The sequence below is a fragment of the Leptodactylus fuscus genome, chromosome 8 (assembly GCF_031893055.1).
Source record: "Leptodactylus fuscus isolate aLepFus1 chromosome 8, aLepFus1.hap2, whole genome shotgun sequence".
Taxonomy (NCBI): domain Eukaryota; kingdom Metazoa; phylum Chordata; class Amphibia; order Anura; family Leptodactylidae; genus Leptodactylus; species Leptodactylus fuscus.
In genome coordinates, this window is record NC_134272.1 from 25854963 (window position 1) to 25873937 (window position 18975).

The 18975-nt window shown below is 41.4% G+C and overlaps 1 protein-coding gene across 1 annotated transcript in view; it reads right to left on the reverse strand.

Annotated features, from left to right (window-relative positions):
- Nucleotides 1–18975, reverse strand: part of CPS1 (carbamoyl-phosphate synthase 1) — a 60170-nt gene that overhangs the window by 27506 nt on the left and 13689 nt on the right. Inside the window, exons 14-22 of the mRNA XM_075284940.1 lie at nt 17043–17232; nt 16617–16774; nt 14963–15091; nt 14364–14508; nt 13730–13940; nt 13443–13641; nt 12505–12681; nt 12115–12233; nt 3575–3716 (exon numbers count right to left, since the gene is read on the reverse strand). Of these exons, the coding sequence (XP_075141041.1) occupies nt 3575–3716; nt 12115–12233; nt 12505–12681; nt 13443–13641; nt 13730–13940; nt 14364–14508; nt 14963–15091; nt 16617–16774; nt 17043–17232 (1470 nt within the window). The remainder of the gene's footprint in view (nt 1–3574; nt 3717–12114; nt 12234–12504; nt 12682–13442; nt 13642–13729; nt 13941–14363; nt 14509–14962; nt 15092–16616; nt 16775–17042; nt 17233–18975) is intronic.

Genomic DNA, 18975 nt, shown 5'->3' on the forward strand with positions numbered 1-18975 from the left:
GGTTTACTCCGAAAGAGATTCTAACAGGTAGGCCGCTGTAGATTTATAAAGTTCTATCATCTCACGAAGAAATAGAAAAAAATTTATATTTAGAATTTTATTTTAAAAGGAAAAATTTAGATAGGACATTTTGTCTCCCGAATGCCCCTGATGTAGGAGGTGTGACCTCTAGGTCTACTGCGACATACAGTGATGGCAGATGGATTAGACATGGCATCTATTTTTAAAGAGTTCTGAAAATTTGCAGTATTCGCTCCAGTTCCTAAGCCTTATCATAGGCTGATACTTCCTGTTCTGTAGAGATCACTTCAGAGCAGCCACCTTATCATTATCATTACAGACAAGATTACAATGAAAGCTAACAACTATTTAGAGAAAATATCATTGATAAATCCAATGCTGACAACTCACCTCTTTACCTTCCCTACTTGGGTTGAGCGATCGGGATCGGAAAAAGATCGGATTCGGATTGGCGATCAAGTAAATTTCACGATCGCGATTGGATCCCGATCTTTTCCAGCATGATCGAGGTCAGAGGTTATGTCAAGATCGGCTCAACCCTAAAAGTGACTTCCCATAGAGAAGCATTGACTAGGGTTGAGTGATCGGGATCGGAAAAGATCAGATTCTGATCGGTGATCGAGCAAATTTCACGATCAGGATTGGCTGGAAAATGATCGGAAATCAGATTTTAAAATCGATCTATCAACCCTATTCCCTACACAATGACCTTTGCACAGGTCATAGAGCATACCCACAACAGTCTGCTACAGAAGTCAATGAATCATCTCTAGATTATAGGCTTCTGTTATCCACGTGGTGTAAAGCACATCTACTGTTAACAACTAAGGCAAGATAGCTGTCCTTATAACTATGCACAGGAAACAGAATAAAAAAATCTGAAAATATAAACGGATTAGAAAAAAAAAGAATATGAACCAGAATCTGGCCATAAAGGTTTTGTCCCATTATGGACACTTATCCCCTATCCACAAGACAAGGGGTAAGTGTGTGATCCCTAGTGGCCTGTTCTCCAGGTCTCCCACTGATGAGGAGGACAGTGGACCAAAAGTCCCCCTTATGCCTCCTTGTGAATGGAGCACTAGTGTGTTGGGTTACCGATGCTCCATTTACTCCAATGGGGTTGCAGGTTCTGCCGGACATTATAGTCCAGGCAGTCCCATTGTGTTCTTTTCACAAAGAGGTATTAGGGGAATTTCAGTCCTCTATCCTACTGATCACCAGAGAACCGAGCGATCAGTCCTCCAGCGATAGGACACATCCCCTGTCCTGTGGATAGGAGATAAGTGTCCATAATTGGACAACCTTTTTAATTATTTAAAAAATTGATAATATCTATTACGGCAAGTGTCATCAGTGGACACCCCTTAGTTAAAATTTTGTCCTGATCCTTATAGAGCAGCTGTTGAGTTATAGAAAAAAAATCCCTGGTTTATACAAGTGAAAATGATATAAAAAACTACAGACTTGTCTGGAAAGCAGAGGAGACATAGGCCGAGATACTATGAAAGTCTTCATAGTGCATATGGCCAGTCTGATAATACTAACTGCATATTCCTACCGCTCATGACGTTATTGTATCTGATGTATTCCAAAAAAACACAAGGGCTTTGGACTGGAGAGTGAACCTTTTGATCTTTTCTACTTGATCGTGCTTCTCATAATGGGGGATTTACTTCTATTATCTGGATTTCCTTAGCTAGAAGTTATTGGGACATTTGTACTTTTCTCATTCATTTCCAACTTTTATATATACAGAATATATATATATTCCATGGGTTTCAGTGCACTGTAACTCATGAATTGCTACCATGACGCTATCTGATCCTCTAGAATCCATGCCCTGTAGATATTTCAGGAATGCTAATATTTAGAAGGCTGTTCTTTCAGATTAATTGCCGGATTTCTGAAGCCTCCTGTTTTACTACTGTCAAGAAAGCGTATTGACAGGTTCAGAGAGATTAAATAATAATGCATAAGAAATCTTTGCGTCTGTTTCCTGATGTGACAACCAGTAGCTTCAAAGTATGACCGTAGTGCCATGGTTCTTGTTTTATGCTGAAGTCTTCCTCCCTTGCATTTTAATATAGTCTTGGAGATCATTGAAATTCTTGGCCACATCCAAATTTTCCTATTCAATTCCAGTGTGTAAATATTGTGTTAATGTAATCTGCCTTCATAGGGTTGTAAATGTAAGTCGTTTGTTGTTTTTTAGTAACGTCCTCAGTGTCCTTCAGGGTATACGACCTTTAACATGATCATATACATAAGAGTAAAGTCAATTAAATGCCAAATTCAACATGATTGGACAAGTATGGACTCCCACCTATCCCCTTACAGATCATATCATGGGGGCACCAGCATTGTTGAATTCCAACATACCCAATACTTTGTTCTCATGGAAGATAAGTATCTGGCAGTGGCTTCATTATTACGAATACATGGACACTTGACCCAGTAGGGTTAAGAGTAGAAGTGAGTAATTGGCCAACATCTATTGAAAGTGTATGGCCCACTCTAGGGTATGTTCACACGGTGGAAACCAAATTCTGCCGTGTGAACTATCCGCGTGGCTAGCCATGGCGGGATGCAATGCAGTGCACTGGAATTAAGTCGTGGTATTCCGCTCTTGATTAGGCCCGAATGAATGGGCCTAATCAGGAGGGAGTCTCGCGCCGTGGACGCCACGGCTGTTTTAGCCACGGAATCCGCAGGAAGAAGTTTGGAGACTTGTTGCAAATTTTAGTTTTCCAAAGAAATTATCTATTAATACTTATTTATAAGGGCGCAAGAAAAGAGAAGGAAAGTCCCTTATGGCACTAGTTGAAAACTTTTGGTCCCTTCTTCCCTGGCACTGTTGCCCTCGTCCCTCCAGGTCTCCTAACCATAGTATTAGCTATCTCTATGACACTTATCCTACTTGTATGTATAGTAGAGGAAGTCAGATTCTTGTTTGTAAGGAAGTTTTTCAATTAGACTCTAGTGACTAAACTGTGCCCAATGTTACATCACTTTATATCTATGTGCACCACACCCAGCACGATGCAGTTATAAAAATGACCTGTCCGATCGATGCTGTCACTTTGAGCATTTTGGTGTTTTGTTTATCCATATTCATTCAGCCATTCCAAAGATATAAGCCCTGTTAATGTTGATGCAAATGAGCATGACATATAGCTCACATATACTGCCCTGCGATAGACACCACAATGTTACTGCCTGCTTGGCTAGTGTGGTCTAATTTGCATCAACATTAACTTCCCGAGCTTGAAAGACCCCTTTAAATGAATTCAGATGGAGCTGTGGCACCATTCACAACCATCACACAATGTACAGCGTTGTGCCTGTTGGGCTGCCAGTTCCAGGGCGCAGCGGCCATTGCAATCAGCTGTCTGGTGGAGGACGCCAGGAGTCTCTGATATTGATCACTATGGAAAGCTCATCATCATATAAAGCAAGTGCAACATCGAGTGCAACGACCATAACATACTAGGAAATGGGAACCATACTTTACCATTACACACCTACAATTTGTTATGGAAGGTCTACATACCTGCTTGACCCATGGCTTGACATTCTTGTTCAGCCTAAGCTCTCTGGTTTGAGCTTCCGTCAGACCCAGACACTTGCCAATATACCGATCGGAGAACCCAATTTGCTTGGCACGACGCAATGTCTCTTCTGGCACAGATTCACTGAAGAAAAGCATAAATCCAGTCTTCAGATTACACTCCATACCATCAAACACAATTTACAGATTTACCATAATTTCTGTATAGTTTATATTATTACATTAAATATTATATACCGCATATGAGGGGTATATTCATTTTTTTTATAAAGCAAGGCAGATTTTATTCATTTATTTCCAGCATGCTTGATGTTTGCGTAAGATTTCACCCTGCTCCTCTTTGAAAGTTCCTGCACTCCTTACATGCCGTGTTCAATAATACATGATAAAAGGAGGATGAATAAAATTCCTCTTAATGAGTAAGTTTTCACCTGTCAGAAGGAGCAGAGGGAACGAAGGGATGCACTGGACGTATGCGTGACGCATCCCAATCACCCAGACACAATTCAATGTCCCTCACGCCTCCTTGTCCTTTTCATCGCCTGGATTTGTGACATGGTTAATCATCCAAAAAGGGGACACGGACCATGATACAATGTACGTCTGGCGACATCCAACTGAGACTTCCTCCGGCTTTAAACAAACATCACTAAAGACATTTTATGTCCAGCCTTAAATACTCAGCAATGTATCAATTATGCATCTTATGCAGATACATCTCTGCAAGCCTCAAGAAACAAACTTTGATATTGTAGAACGTGTGTGGATTGGATCTAGACTACACATTATGGCTCTATAGGAGCCTGGAAATGGCTTACCCATCAATAGAAACCATGAAAAACCATCAGCATAATATACAGGATCTGATTTTCTATAAATATGCCTTTTTGTTGAATCAGTCCATTCCATGTACAATACTATGCAAATGGTATAGGCAGGTGTGGAAAAAATATTGCTTAGTAAGAATGCTTTCAAAAATTGAACCCGTGAATTATAGATGGGCGAACCGACCCGCACTGAGCTGGGCTCGACCCAAATATTCCAAGATCTTTTACAAAATTGAACAAATAGAAATTTGTCTTGGACCATCTAAAATGTCCACTGCATTATACTCTGGCGTCACCCAGAAGAGGTGACAAAAATTTAAAAAAAACATTCAGAACCACCTTCTGTTACCTCTTTTGGACCTCCAGGAGATGTCAGGGTGCATTCACACGATGTAACGTGGCACTGATTCTTGCACAATAACTTGTGTAAGAATCAGCGCTGCAAAACAAAATCCCATTGACTTCAATGGGTTCCATTTCATGCCCATGACACATTGAAATCAATGGGAGGCTTTTTAACCCATTGATTTCAATGTGTTGCGCACGTTAAACAGAACCCATTGAAGTCAATGAGATTCTGTTTTGCAAAGCTGATTCTTACACGAGTTATCGTGCAAGAATCAGTGCTGCGTTACATCATGTGGATATACCCTCATGCACCCAGGGTCACTGGTGAGGCCTGTAATTGAGCCTCTGTGGTGACATAGGCATGGCCCATGTGAACTCTCGTGGCATGACGTCACCAAGAAGGCAAAGAGCATGAATGAGTATGAATGTTTTTTTTATTTTACCTCACCTATTGAAATTTCCCCAATGTGGGACTATTAAAGGATTATCTTATCTTATCTTATCTTATACTCTGTAGTTACTTCCACATTGGCATAACTTTGCTGTGTTTGCCTTAGAGAGATAGGAATTTGATAGATAGGTTCCTGGTAATCCTGACAGCGTTTGACCCTAAACTAATCTTGGACCCACACCACCCACAACAAAGTGAATACTGAGAGGTTCTCCCATCTCTAGTGTTAATAGTTTATTATTATCAGTTACCAAAATGAAGTGATAGAACAAAAGAGAAATCTAAATACCATTAATATTTGGTGTGATCTTTGCACCTTTGGAGGAGGAGACCTAGAAGTGACCATATGGTTCTAGAAGTGACCATATGGTCCCCACAGAGTTCTGTTCAACATCATCCAGTCTGTCTTGTATTACATGAAGAGACAGAAGGATTGGAGCAACCCCACATCCACAGAAGATCTGGGCTTAGTTCTCCAAGATTTTTGAAACAACCTCCATGCAGAATGTCTTCAAAAACCATGTGCAAAAGTTTTGAGAATCGATAGAAGGCATAGGGCTGGTCACATCAAATATTGATGGGTTTTAGATATCTCTTTTGTTCATTCACTTTGCAAAAAAAAATTACTGAGATGGATCAACAAAAACTGATTCTAGTCACAGACACAGACATAAACAATACTTGGGTAGTAACACTAAAGCCATGTCCATCTAGCATTAAGGGAACTCATTAATTCAAAGAAAATTTCACTATATCACTGCCACCATGGCACAAAGTAAGATGGATCCATGGGTTTGATGGGGTTACACCAAACTATGGCCTCATTCTACAGAAATATAAAACATTAGATAAGGCAATTTTTTTCAGTTTCTAAAGCTGGTTATACAGATGAGGTATATGTTTGGCCAGCAGTTTTCTGTCCAGGCCATTGTATACAGGTTTGTCCAAGTAGGTCAATGACAAGAAGGGAAACAGGTGTGGCAGTGGCTTATCATCCTAAGGAACATTGGATCAAAGATGGTGAATTCCAATATGATCGATTCCTAGAATATCAATTAGGGTCAGTTCACATGTGAAAACCGCCTAGCTTATTTGTGCGGTTTTTGACGCGGTTTTCGCTAGCGGTTTTCGCTAGTTTTTTTTTTCCTATATGTGCTATAGAAACTGCAGGCGAAAACCGCACAGTTTTTTTGCAAAAAAAACGCACGTTTTTTTACTGCGTGGTTTTCGCCTCCCATTCACTTCTATGCAATTCTTCAGGCGTTTTCCGCCTGAAGAAAGGTCATGTCGCTTCTTCAGGCGGAAAACGCTAGGAGGAAAAAAAAAGCTAGCGGTCTACATAGACCACCATGTTAAAGGGGCGGTTTTTGAAGCGAATTCCGCTGTCAAAAACCGCTCCTTTGCCCACGTGTGAACTAGCCCTTAGTCAACCATAGGGAATTTAGGTTTTTAAAAACCACCGTCTGGCACAATGCTCATCCCAAGGCCGCTTGTTTTTCTTTATTTGTGTGTTAAAGGGTTTTTTCCAGATCCTATCCACAGAATACAAGGGAAATGCTTCCCTTGTGTTTACTCACCACCTTCCAGGTTGGTGTCCGGGAGTAGCTGCAACTGAGGGCTCCATCTTACAAGTGCCAGGGCACCAGTTTTTTAAAGTTATTTTTCATTATTTGTCTATATCCACAGAATAGGTCATCAGTAGGTGATCTGTGAGAGTCTGATGCCCGGACCCCATACAGATCATCGGTTCTAGCAGATGACTTATCCTCTGGATAGGTCATTTGTTTGAGTATATGATTTGGGGCCAGAAAACTTTAATGGAGCTGAACATTACTCAGTGTTGGACTGCGGTGCTGGGGGACCACTACTAAAATTCATGTTTATGAGCCCACTATACATGCAAATATTACATGACACTCATTTTCAAACTCCTATAAGGTTATTTTTATCCTGGGGGTCCTGTCAGTAGTCAGCCGCATGACTGGGACCCTCTCAGCTCTGTGTACTGAGGCCTGGACCCAAAGAGCAGACCTCAAGCTGCACAAAGACGCTGCAAGATTATTGATGACTGGGGCCGTTTCCGTTTGGGGGGTCCCCAAGTGGACTCTCTGAATGGAATACCAAACGTAGATGTGAACCGGGCCTAACCTGGTGGAGATGCTGTAAGATGAGAGTCAGTATGAGGTATAGAGAGTGTATTATGTCAGGGTGAAGTGTGGGCCCAGCTATCTCCGGGGGATTAACCTGTTCATCTATGGGCAAGTCCAAGCCTTCCAGGAATTATAGAAAACTTAGGAGTGAAAGAAAACAGGCTGATAAGACCACTGAGGCCTATTGGGACCTCAGGGGCCTCTGGTAAGGAATCGGTGGCGTATCTGAATTGGGACCCTCACCAACAACTTATTAAGCAGTCATGTGAGCCTGTCCGCTTCTGGACCAGCAAATTATAGCACAGGAGGGAGATTGCTGGGGATAGGAGAATATGACTTTTTTCTGTTTAGACCCAAATTGGCCACCCCTGAATTTACTGGAGTTCTTGGAAAACCCCTTTAAGTCTAGAACTGAACTTCATGTCCATGTTGTAGACACTTTTAGATTGGGCGACTTTCCAGGGCTTCGAGTATGCTGTCATTTTCAAGTACAAGATATATTGATGGTTTTTATAAAAACTGCAATAATACAGTGATGAGCTATAGTGATGTTAGGAGTATAATACATTGGATACGTTTTCTTGTATATAATCTATTGTCACATCTATTGTACAGAAGAAAACGTATACCTAAGAAAGTAATATGTTAAATGTTGGTGGTCAACCACTCAACCGTGTAATCGATTACCATATACACAATAGTCCGATACTCTATTCCGCTCTTCAAATACAACATTTCTATGGCTTTCTGTTACCTGAGTCTATAATGCCCCCTAGTGGCCCGAGAAAAACTGGAACATTCAATCAAGAACTCATGATCATAGCAAAAGCAACAAGGGAAGATCAGCAAAACCCTCGTAACTGTGAAAGGTCAAAGGGAGTCAGCAAACCACTACAGATAATATACTGCCGGGCGCACAGATTTACTGCTATCTATTCCTCTGCTTTTTATATGGACACTAAAAGACACCCTCAGATTTATGAACAAATTATCACCTTAAATGGAGGAAGGATGGAAAAATGCAGAGCTGGAGAGATATAAAGGATGAACAATGTACAAGCTGTCATATTGGTTTTTCAAACTATATCATAAAAGACAGTGCACTACAAGGCGGTATAAGGGTGTTACCCTAAATGCTACGGTGCCGTGCTACCGTCATTTGCGTGGCTGTAAGTTTCAATGTGATATTCTGCAAAATGCATCAAGTCCAGAAATTTAGGACCATAAAAAATAAAATTTTTTTTTTTTTTTTTTTTTTTTTTTAAACCAAATTAACTGCAATTACATTTGCTGTGCGGTTGTACTATCTTGGGTTGCAGATCTGCAGCAGTGGACCTATTTTTTGGAAATACATAGGTAAAGGGGTAGTAGCATCACCCAGACCACATAAGGAGACTCTCTGCCTACATCCCTGACTTCATATCTGCAGACAAGAAGAGGAAACTCTACATCCTACTTGAGAAGAATAGGCCGCTGTGGAGATCGCTGCCCACCAAACAAGAGGAAGATGAGACTCCATGGACTGTTATACCCCAAACCACCAATGTGACAGATTTTTCAATGGGCCTAGAAGCTTCATACTGCTCCTGTGGTTGTAGTCAGGTCTCTAGCCTCCAAATGGGTGAGCTGCTGTTTTAGCTGCTGACACTGAATCTATTACTTGCCCCTGCCCCAGGGTAAGATCTTATTCACATACCAGTATTTCATAAGCTAAAAGCAGGGATAAGGCATAAAGGAAAGATTTGCACCTTCTGTGCCTGGGTTTGGCTTGCTCCAAAAGACCCGAGAATGGATTACTAAATGTATTTGCCTTCATAATAACCACTTTGGAGACAGGTTGCCATTGGCTTACCCCTGGTGCAAATATACTTGATAAGTGGGCACATTGACATTCTCAAAACCTGCTAGGATATTTGTCCCAGTGTGGCAGACCATGCTATGGGGCCTATGGGTTGAAGGGGCCTGGCACTGTTCTTAACATTTTCTGCATTTTTCTGTAGCCACCACAAGGGGGAGCACAGTGTATGAAGAGTCTTCCAATTTCCATAGAGTTCAGTGGTAGCTGTATTAATCCATATGCACTGAGCTCCACCTTGTGGTGGCAGCAAGCAGCAAATTTTATCACTCAGAGCTGTATAGGGGAAATTTATCAATGCATTTATACCAGTTGTCTGGTGTAAATACATGGAAAAATATTGAGCACTGATTTGTCCAATACACAGCAAAGTAGCAAGCGATAAAAATGTGACACTTTGCTCACCAGAGTAGAAGCAAGGCTTCACACTACAGCAAATAATAGCTCAAAGTTTGAAATCTACGCCCTAACATAGATTACAATTTCTAGCGCACGGACCACCCAAAATTATTATTAACATGATTAAGAGTCCCAATAGCTTAGTCCCATGGGGTTCTATGATATCTGCGTGCACCCCTGTTACAGTATAATGTAACCTGCTGTAGGATTATGAGCCAGCCCTTAGATTTTTGGATGTATGTATAGCAGGGGTCCTCAAACTGCGGCCCGAGGGCCACATGCGGCCCGCCAAGCACTTCTGTCTGGCCCTGCCGACAACGCCGGCAGGCGTGCATTTATAATGAAGCTCCTGGGGAGCTCGGGCCAGGCCATGGAGCGCACTTCACTTTAAATTTGGATGGCACCGCTCCTGATGTCTGTGCGACCTGCTCTGCCTCCGGCCCACTGTTTAAAAAGTTTGAGGACCCCTGATGTATAGGTTTATGAGATGACTGTGACTCTTATGATTTGTACATATTGTCAAATGTTACCTAATCCATTGACCTATTGTTACATAAATGGGAACTACTATAAATGGGAGCTTGTAACATTGCAAAGACTCACTTTAAGCTGTTATTTTATTGGACATGGGTTTGTGTTCTTTAATAGGCTGTTTACAACCGATCTCACAAAACAAATGCTGCATTTGTCTCTATGACAATACCTTTAGTGAAATCTATCCACATAGTACCCACAGCCCTGGCATAGAACAAGTTCCGCAGCTCTGTTGCAGCGCGCCCTGCTTATCTGGTTTTTATCACACTGGCCAGTATTAATCTTCCAGTCTGCCAAGCACTGATGAGGTTAAGTGAATTATTTGTGCTTTTGCAGTAAATCAATGGAGGCGGTTTTGTCTACTACCACCAATTCTAAAGACCCTGCCACCTGTTCCTGCATCTGCTTATTGTACCCAACACAAGAAAAACGTATTTTAACAGCATTAGGATGTTGGAGGCGCGCCTTACTGCTAACATATTCTAGCCTTGCATTCGGTCAAATAGTCTCGAGCTCTCTCATCTGTTTCCAGACTGAAGTACGAACATAACAATTTGGGGGCTTAGAAGGCAATATCTTACTTGGCGACACATAAAGCTAATTATGACTAGCTTATAGAGAATCTTCCATGCGCAGTTGGTTTTATTTATGGCTGTTTGTCACCGATGATAGCACTTCTGGCTTTTACTGCCCAAAATACCTGAAATTATCTTTTTTTTAGGGAATTATGTCCTGTCGCTTTCAAAAGATTCCTTTAGAGAAGAAACAATATTTAGAGTAGTACACCAGCTTTAGACTCTATTGGGCCTTTTACTTTGAAGCAGTGCATACAGTGCCGCACCTCCCATGAGGCGACCTGAAGCGAGCGCTTCAGGCGGCGCTATGCCAGGGCCTCAGGGAGGGCGGCATTTTTGCTAACCTAAGCCAGTCCAGGACAAGCTGTCCTGGACTGGCTTAGCACGGAGCGGTGGTTTGGGGAGGCCACTGGAGCAGCGCTGCTCCGGCAGCCTCCCCGCACGCTCAGGCAGAGCGCAGGCAGTCTCCGGGCCTACTCTCTGCCGGCGAACGGTGCTAAGCCACGCCCCCTTTGCTAAGCCACGCCCCCTCCGCTAAGCCACGTCCCTGCTCACGGCTTTCTGCACTTCGCCTCGGGCGGCGAAAGGGGCAGGTTCACCCCTGAGTGCATAGTCTTGGATCAGGAGCAAGATCTGCCCCAATAAGAAGCAAGAGTCCTTCTGGGAAACTAGCCATCAGCAGATTCTCCCTTCTTTTATAAGTTTCCCCAAGGTCTCATCCCATAAAGTCATAGCTGTCTAGGGGGAGGTGAGCAATCTGGGCATATGGCTCAGGTCTTGCTGGTGCAATGGATACCATTGCTGTTAAACAATCTTCTAGCAGTCATCACTGAAACTGTACCAAGTATCGAGTCCACAGAGTCCACTGCCTTCTGTATTCCATTCGAGGTGTCCGCTTGGGGACCATCCAAATGGAATACCAAACTAATTAAAAAGCGGAGAGTTAAGAAACCACACAGACCCCATAGACTATAATAGGGTCCGTGTGGTTTCCACTCGGTTTCCACACAAAACATGCGGAGAGAAAAGTGCACGCGGACCTCATTATAGTCTATGGAGTCCATGTGGTTTCTTAGCGATCCGCTTTTTAATGCCTATAGGTTTCCATTCGGGGGGGTCCCCAAGCAGACACCCCAAATAGAATACCAAACGCAGATGTGAACTGGAACTCGGAACATTTTAGAGGTATTTTGTCACATGATATCTCATTCTAAGCAATGGCCTGTTCCACGTACCCATGTATGACGATTCTTAATTTTTTTACCCTAAGCACATATACTACTAGTAACATTAGCACCCATGAAGGAGAATTATTGCTTAGTATATGAACCCACTTCTGTTTATTACACATCAATGGTGCCCATTGAAATGTATTGATCCTACCTTTTGCTGTTTTTCAGGGTCTTCTCCATGTTCAGAATACCTTGCATTTTGTACAGGAACCATTTGTCAATGGCTGTAAGTTTGTGGATTTCATCCAGAGGAATTCCCGACTGTATTGCCTAATATAAATCATATTAAAGTTTCAGTATTCGGTAACAGTTCTATCATACCAATGTTCTATTACGTCTTTTCAATAGTTCTTAAGCTGTCTGAATAGGTGTCAGAGACTCTATTAGGAGTCTTTCACAAGGTAGCAAAGCAAACTGCACTATTTCATCCACCAAAATAGCAGACTCCATAATGGAAGACGGTGGACCATGTTCTAGTCAGTGAGATGCATCCATTACAGTGGAGGATATGTGATCTTAGCTGATATGACTTCATTATTACCTTAGCCATGCTGTACATACGGGTGCTGGTGGGCTCAGCCATCTCTTTCCTTAGGTTGACATCTGATGCCCATGATTTGTTCATTGGAAGATTTGGGGTGAAGCCATCGACTGATGGATGGCACATTCTTAGTGCTTTTTGGAAACTTTCTTCGAATGTGCGGCCAATAGCCATAACCTAGAAGATATCATTTAATGTCAAAGATATATATAGAATAATAATTAGGGTATATCAATATACTCAAATATATTTGGCTTTGAAAAAAATGACTATGAGGCAAGTTCAAAAATTTCACCAAGAGAAGGAAACGTAAAAACTACAATCACTCGCCACTCCAATGCCCATTGCTCCAGTACCGTACCGCCAATGGTACCCGCTGGTATCTGCTTACTTAATGCCAGGATTACATGCTATAAATACACATTGAACCAGTATCTTCACAGTTACATGCCATATACAGCCAGGCTGCAGAGGTCATGTGCGTAGGAATGGTAAGTGATTGTTGTGAGGCTGGGTTCACACGATGTATTTTGGCTCGTAATGTGGCACGTAGCTATTTTGCGGCCGTGATTTTGGGGCGGTCGCAAAATAGCGCCGCGTATACGGTCCCGGCTCCCATTGAAATCAATGGGAGCGTAAACGGCCCGCAAAAGCTCCCGCGGCGCCAAATTACGAGCCAAAGTACATCGTGTGAACCCAGCCTAAGAAGTAAGCAGAGACCCTGCCTAAGTGATGGGGTATGTAAGTATAGATTTTTTGTTCTTTTACCTCATTCTCTGCTCTTGGTGAATTTTTTGTAAATCTTTGAAATCACCTTTAAGATATCAATGGAATTAATTAACTATTAATCTTATCCACTTCAGAGAATATGAATGATGGATGAACCAAATGATGGAGAAAGTATGCATTGATGATTTCATTATATATTCTAGACTAACCTCTCCAACACTCTTCATAGAGCTGCCAATCAATCCTGAGGCACCATGGAAGCGATCCAAATCCCATCGGGGTATCTTAGTCACCATGTAGTCCAGACTGGGCTCAAAGCAAGCCGTGGTCTTTCCAGAGACAACATTCCTAATCTCCGGTAGAGGTATACCCAGGGCAATCTTAGCAGCAATGAAGGCCAGTGGGTACCTAGAGAGACAACATTTTATCATCATCATAGCCTGAGAGAAGATTGCCAAAATTACTTAAATATAGTTATTTTCAGACTCAAGCTTACCCAGTGGCTTTAGACGCTAAGGCAGAGCTACGGGAGAGCCGGGCATTGACTTCAATGATGACGTACTCCAGTGATGTGGGATGCAAAGCAAATTGGATATTGCATTCACCAACGATGCCCAAGTGCCGTACAACTTTGATAGAACAGGCCCTCAACATCTGATTCTCTTCATTTGACAGAGTCTGACAAGGAGCTACAACAATGGAGTCGCCTGTACAGTGAAAAAGATATCTATGTTAGTGCATATTTTTCTGCAATGTGTGGATAGGATTAGCTAGGTATTGTAAAAATATGCATTTTTTGGTGCCGCGATTTCTCCATGGCAGAATCTCAGCATTTACATTAAATGGGGCCCCGGTCTTAAATACAATTTACTGTATAGTTCAATGATATATAGATACAAGTCACAGTACTTATTTACTGTCATATATACACTTTGTTCAGCTAAATTTTTTTCTGAACTCCTGGCCACCCTTTGGGTAGGGAACTGGAACACATCTCCATTTAGGGGAATGGTCCTGTGTTGTAGGTAGACTCCCACCGATCAGAAAAAAATACTAGAAATTTCTCATCGCTTTTTATGATGGGCAAAACCCTTTAAGTCAAATGCATTATGTTTGTAAAACCCAGTTACCTGTATGGACTCCCATCGCGTCCACATTTTCCATATTGCAGACGGTGACACAGTTATCTGCCGCATCTCTTACCACCTCATACTCAATCTCTTTCCAACCCACAACTGAACGCTCTACCAAAATCTGGTTTGTCATTGCCAAGGCCTTGGAAAAAAAAAAAGTGGATACAATAAATCATCAAAAAACAATGCTGTGCATTTCTTCCTGACCCTTGTCATAAACCTATGGTAAATAGCTAAAAAATTATCTGCAAAACTTTTAGTATTTTAGTAGGATCTGCAGTGAATTGCAATCGGTAAATGGAAAAACATTACGGCGTTACCGTCAAAAATCGTATAATAAATCCTATTTCTTTTTTGCTAAAAATTCTTTCTCTACCCCTGGACTTTTTTCATTGTGTCTTTCTAAAAATGCTTTATCCTTTTGTATCCCATTCTCTGCTTTCCTATGGTTTATCTTTGAGCATCTGCAGTCTGCACCAGTACATCGGTCCATTAAGTCAGTACATTGAGTACTCAGGATATTCGGGAGCTTTCATAGCTTTAAATGGAGCACTTGCCAGCTAATTTCCCTTGCCTTGAAGAGCCCACTCTCTTACCTTTGTGGCCAAGTCTGTGAGTGTTTCCTTATCAGGACAAAGACCTGACCCCAGTCCACCCAAAGCATAAGCAGATCGAATCATGACAGGATAGCCAATTTTGTCAGCTGCATCCAGAGCGTCTTTCACCTGAAAACATAAATGTATTTTCCTGTTATTTTTTGACATTGCTCAGCGAATGTAAAGAGTCCAAAAGACTAGAACCCACTTACGTAAATTTTATATACCCACTACAGGTTCACATATTAATATACAGTATGTTCTATCATTCCAATCCTGGGATAAGAGTCAGGAAAGACTGCCGTCCGTTGCGTTGGCCATCCAAAGTGCCAATGAATAATGCAGATAATACATCTGTTTTCCATGGAAGTCAATGACATCTTGGAAAACAGATCTTTTTAGCTGATTGAGGTCCCTCTCTATCCCAAAATATGACCTATAAGTATCAGTGGTGATGCCTGAAGCCTAATCCTTGTTGCCAACCACCTGTAAATTCCTGGACAGTGTATGAAAATAAGCAACTTTTTTACGTCTGAATTCTTGCGTCTGTAATTTTAATTTTTTTTTTAATTTGGAAGAGCTTGTATGGGTTATTATCAGTATAATTATCCTCATTTTACAAATTACAGTAAATTTATGGTAATGGATTCATATTAGTATCATCATTTATATTATAGTCATGATTTATTTCCCCCTTGTCCATAAAAAATTGGCTTCAAATGGATAAAGATAAAAAATAATGAACTTGTATTCCATTGATTTTTTCGAAGAATGCAAGATATTGAAGGTGATATAGATCTGATTAATCCCCCTATATAAGAGCAGCTTATTATATAGCTAGTAGCCAAAATGACACATTTATTTATTTTTTTCAGGTAGTGTTGAGCGATCGAGATCGGAAAAGATCGGATCCCGATCGACGATTGAGCAAATTTCACGATCGCGATCAGGATCAACTGGAAAATGATCGGAAATCGGATTTTGAAATCTCAAGATCGGCTCAACCCTAAAAGTGACTTTTCCCATAGAGAAGCATTGACTAGGGTTGAGCGATTGGGAAAGATCGGATCCCGATCAGCGATCGAGCAAATTTCACGATCGCTATCGGCTGGAAAATGGTCGGAAATTGGATTTTAAAATCGATCCTGAAATCTCAAGATCGGCTTAACCCTACTGGCAGGCTGTTGCAAACAAATGTATACACAGCAGCCTATCACCATCCTAAGTGGTGGGGGGATTGTTGGGATGAGCACTATGTTCATGAATATAGCCAGACCTACGAGACCAGTGTATTCTTTCAATGTTGCTAATAGCCAAATTGCCCAATATGTTATGTGCCATTTTGGTTAGTAGTTATACAGATCTGTAGCTATAATATGCTAGCCTATGCAATAATTCAAGAATTCCTTTACACGGTCATAGAGTTAGATGATGAAACTTTGGCTGCTTGAAGCTGCCACTAGGGGGAGCTTAGTATTGATGGCTTTATACAGATAATGAATCTGTACAGAGTGCGCTCCTTCCTTCTTCCCGGTGATACTTACAGGTAGACAAACATTAATTAACAGACTTGAGGAACTATTTAATTTTTATTGTCCATTAGTTTCATGAATCTCACTTACATTGATCATCTAATGGATTGAAGCAATCTTACCGACTCTACAGCAAAGCTTGGGGCGATGGGTTCATTAATCTCATTTAGTTTGTCAGAGAAAAGCTGCCTGTCTTCTGTAAACATGATGGATTCCACTGAAGTTCCCAAAACTCGGACGCCATACTCCTTAAGCACGCCACGTTTGAAGAGCTCCACACCTGGTAAGGTAGCAAAATAGTATAAGATGTGTGTTCCTATATGTGGACTAGTAGCTGTATACCTGTAGGGTTAGTAACTAGTCTATCTTAATGGAATTAAGTCATTTAGTTAAGGATGGCGGTGCTACATTTGTAATGTCTTCCTATTGATATTATTCTATTATGGGGTTTTTTGCGGTTTTTCAAGATTCTTCTTCTATTAATTTGATCAATAGAAAGGAAAAAAAAATCCAACAAACAAGACAAAGACTTAACATGATATACTCACCGCAGTTCAGAGCAGTCTGTCCACCCATCCCCAGGATGATGCCATCTGGTCGCTCTGTTTTAATGACTTCTGTGACAAATTGCGGTGTGATAGGTAAGAAGTAGACTGTGTCCGCCTGCTTGATGCCCACCTCATTAGTCTGGACGGAGGCGATGTTGGGGTTCATAAGGACAGTTTTCACATTCTCCTCCTGTAGATTATGTCAGACGTCAATATTAAGCAGAATCTAACTCGAGAGTACAATGAGTGCTATCTAATACATGAGCGGCCGACCTGTTCTGTTTGTGCTGAGGACAGCATGGGTCAAGAAGCTGAGTCATTACAGAATGTTAGAGTAAAATATGTCTGAATGATATTAATGTATTTTAATACTATGACTTTTTTGACATGGAATATTTACCTAGCAAAACTGCAATTCAGTGTACAACTATGTATTGCCACTTATACACAACTTATTGGGCTTTTTGACCGTCATCATACATGGTTTCCTCAATATGCAACTTTAACAGGTTTGAAACAACAATATGCAAGTTGCAACAAATGGTGTATGAAGGTTTTATCTGGATGTATTGCTGTTCTAAGGAGGCAAAAGTCAATGGCTCGTATGGTTCCACTCTTGTGATGGAAACAATGCCATTAGAGATGAGCGAACAGTAAAATGTTCGAGGTTCGATATTCGTTTCGAGTAGCCCCTCAATATTCGACTACTCGAATCGAATATTGAACCCTATTATAGTCTATGGGGGGAAAATGCTCGTTTCAGGGGTAGGCAATGTTCAATCAAATTATACTTACCAAGTCCACGAGTGAGGGTCGGCTGGATCCTCCGAGCAGTTCGAGCCAACTGCGCATGCCCGCACTACAAGCGGACATGCGCAGTCGGCTCTGCCCAGGCCCGATGCCTGACAGAGTGAATTCAGAGCCGGAAGACGCCGCGGGAAGCTGCACAGGGAAAACTTCTAAAGGTAGGAGAAGAACCAGCGTTGATTGGCCGACTGTATAGTATTCGGCCAATCAATGCTGGTTGTGCATCAAACTTTTACATTCGAATAGCGAGTGGTACTCGATCGAGTACGAGTATTTCAAATACTGTAGTATTCGATCGAATACCTACTCAATCGAATACTACTCGCTCATCTCTAAATGCCATGTAAATACTGCTTGTTGGAAAAGATAGAGTTAAAGAGAGCCTGTCCACTTTCCTGACACAATAAATACTCATATTCTGCATATATAATTCTGGAGCATCTTGTCTTAGACCTCTGTGTCTTACTATTCCTCTCTTATTCTTCCTAGAAGTTTTTGAATAAATTCGCCACTGGATGTTACCATTCCCATGGTCAAAGAGGAATATCTCTACACAGGCTGGTAGTATCAGCACTCATTTTACAATGTCATACTGTTTAGTGATATACCTCCTAATGGTAACACCCACTTGTCCATTTATTTGTACTTTCTGGGATGATTAAGGTGGAATTCACACATTGAGTGATGGATAGTAGTAGAGTGATGGATAGTAGATAATAGTAGAATGATGGATACAGATGGAGCCCCCTCCCGCTGCATGTGTTCCCATTGACGCTAATGTAGAAAAATAAACATAATGGTAGTTTTCTTCTGTCATGTTTGTTTACTTTTGCATCATCAAAAAATGTTTTCCATGGGCAACTTTTTATTCTTTCCAAAAAGTAAAAAACATAAGGGAAGAAAGCCCCTGTGAGCGCAATCCACTCTAAGTATCACCGTATTGAAGTCCACATTATTAAAGATATGCTAGCATAGAGATACGCACAAGATACACTCAGCTGTGGTGTATATAGTGTATCCTTTATGCTAGCATAACTTTAATAATGTGGACTGCAATATGTGCTCACAGAAATTGGCGCCCAACGTGGGGCGCTCACAGCCCACATCATGTTTTTAACATGAGCGT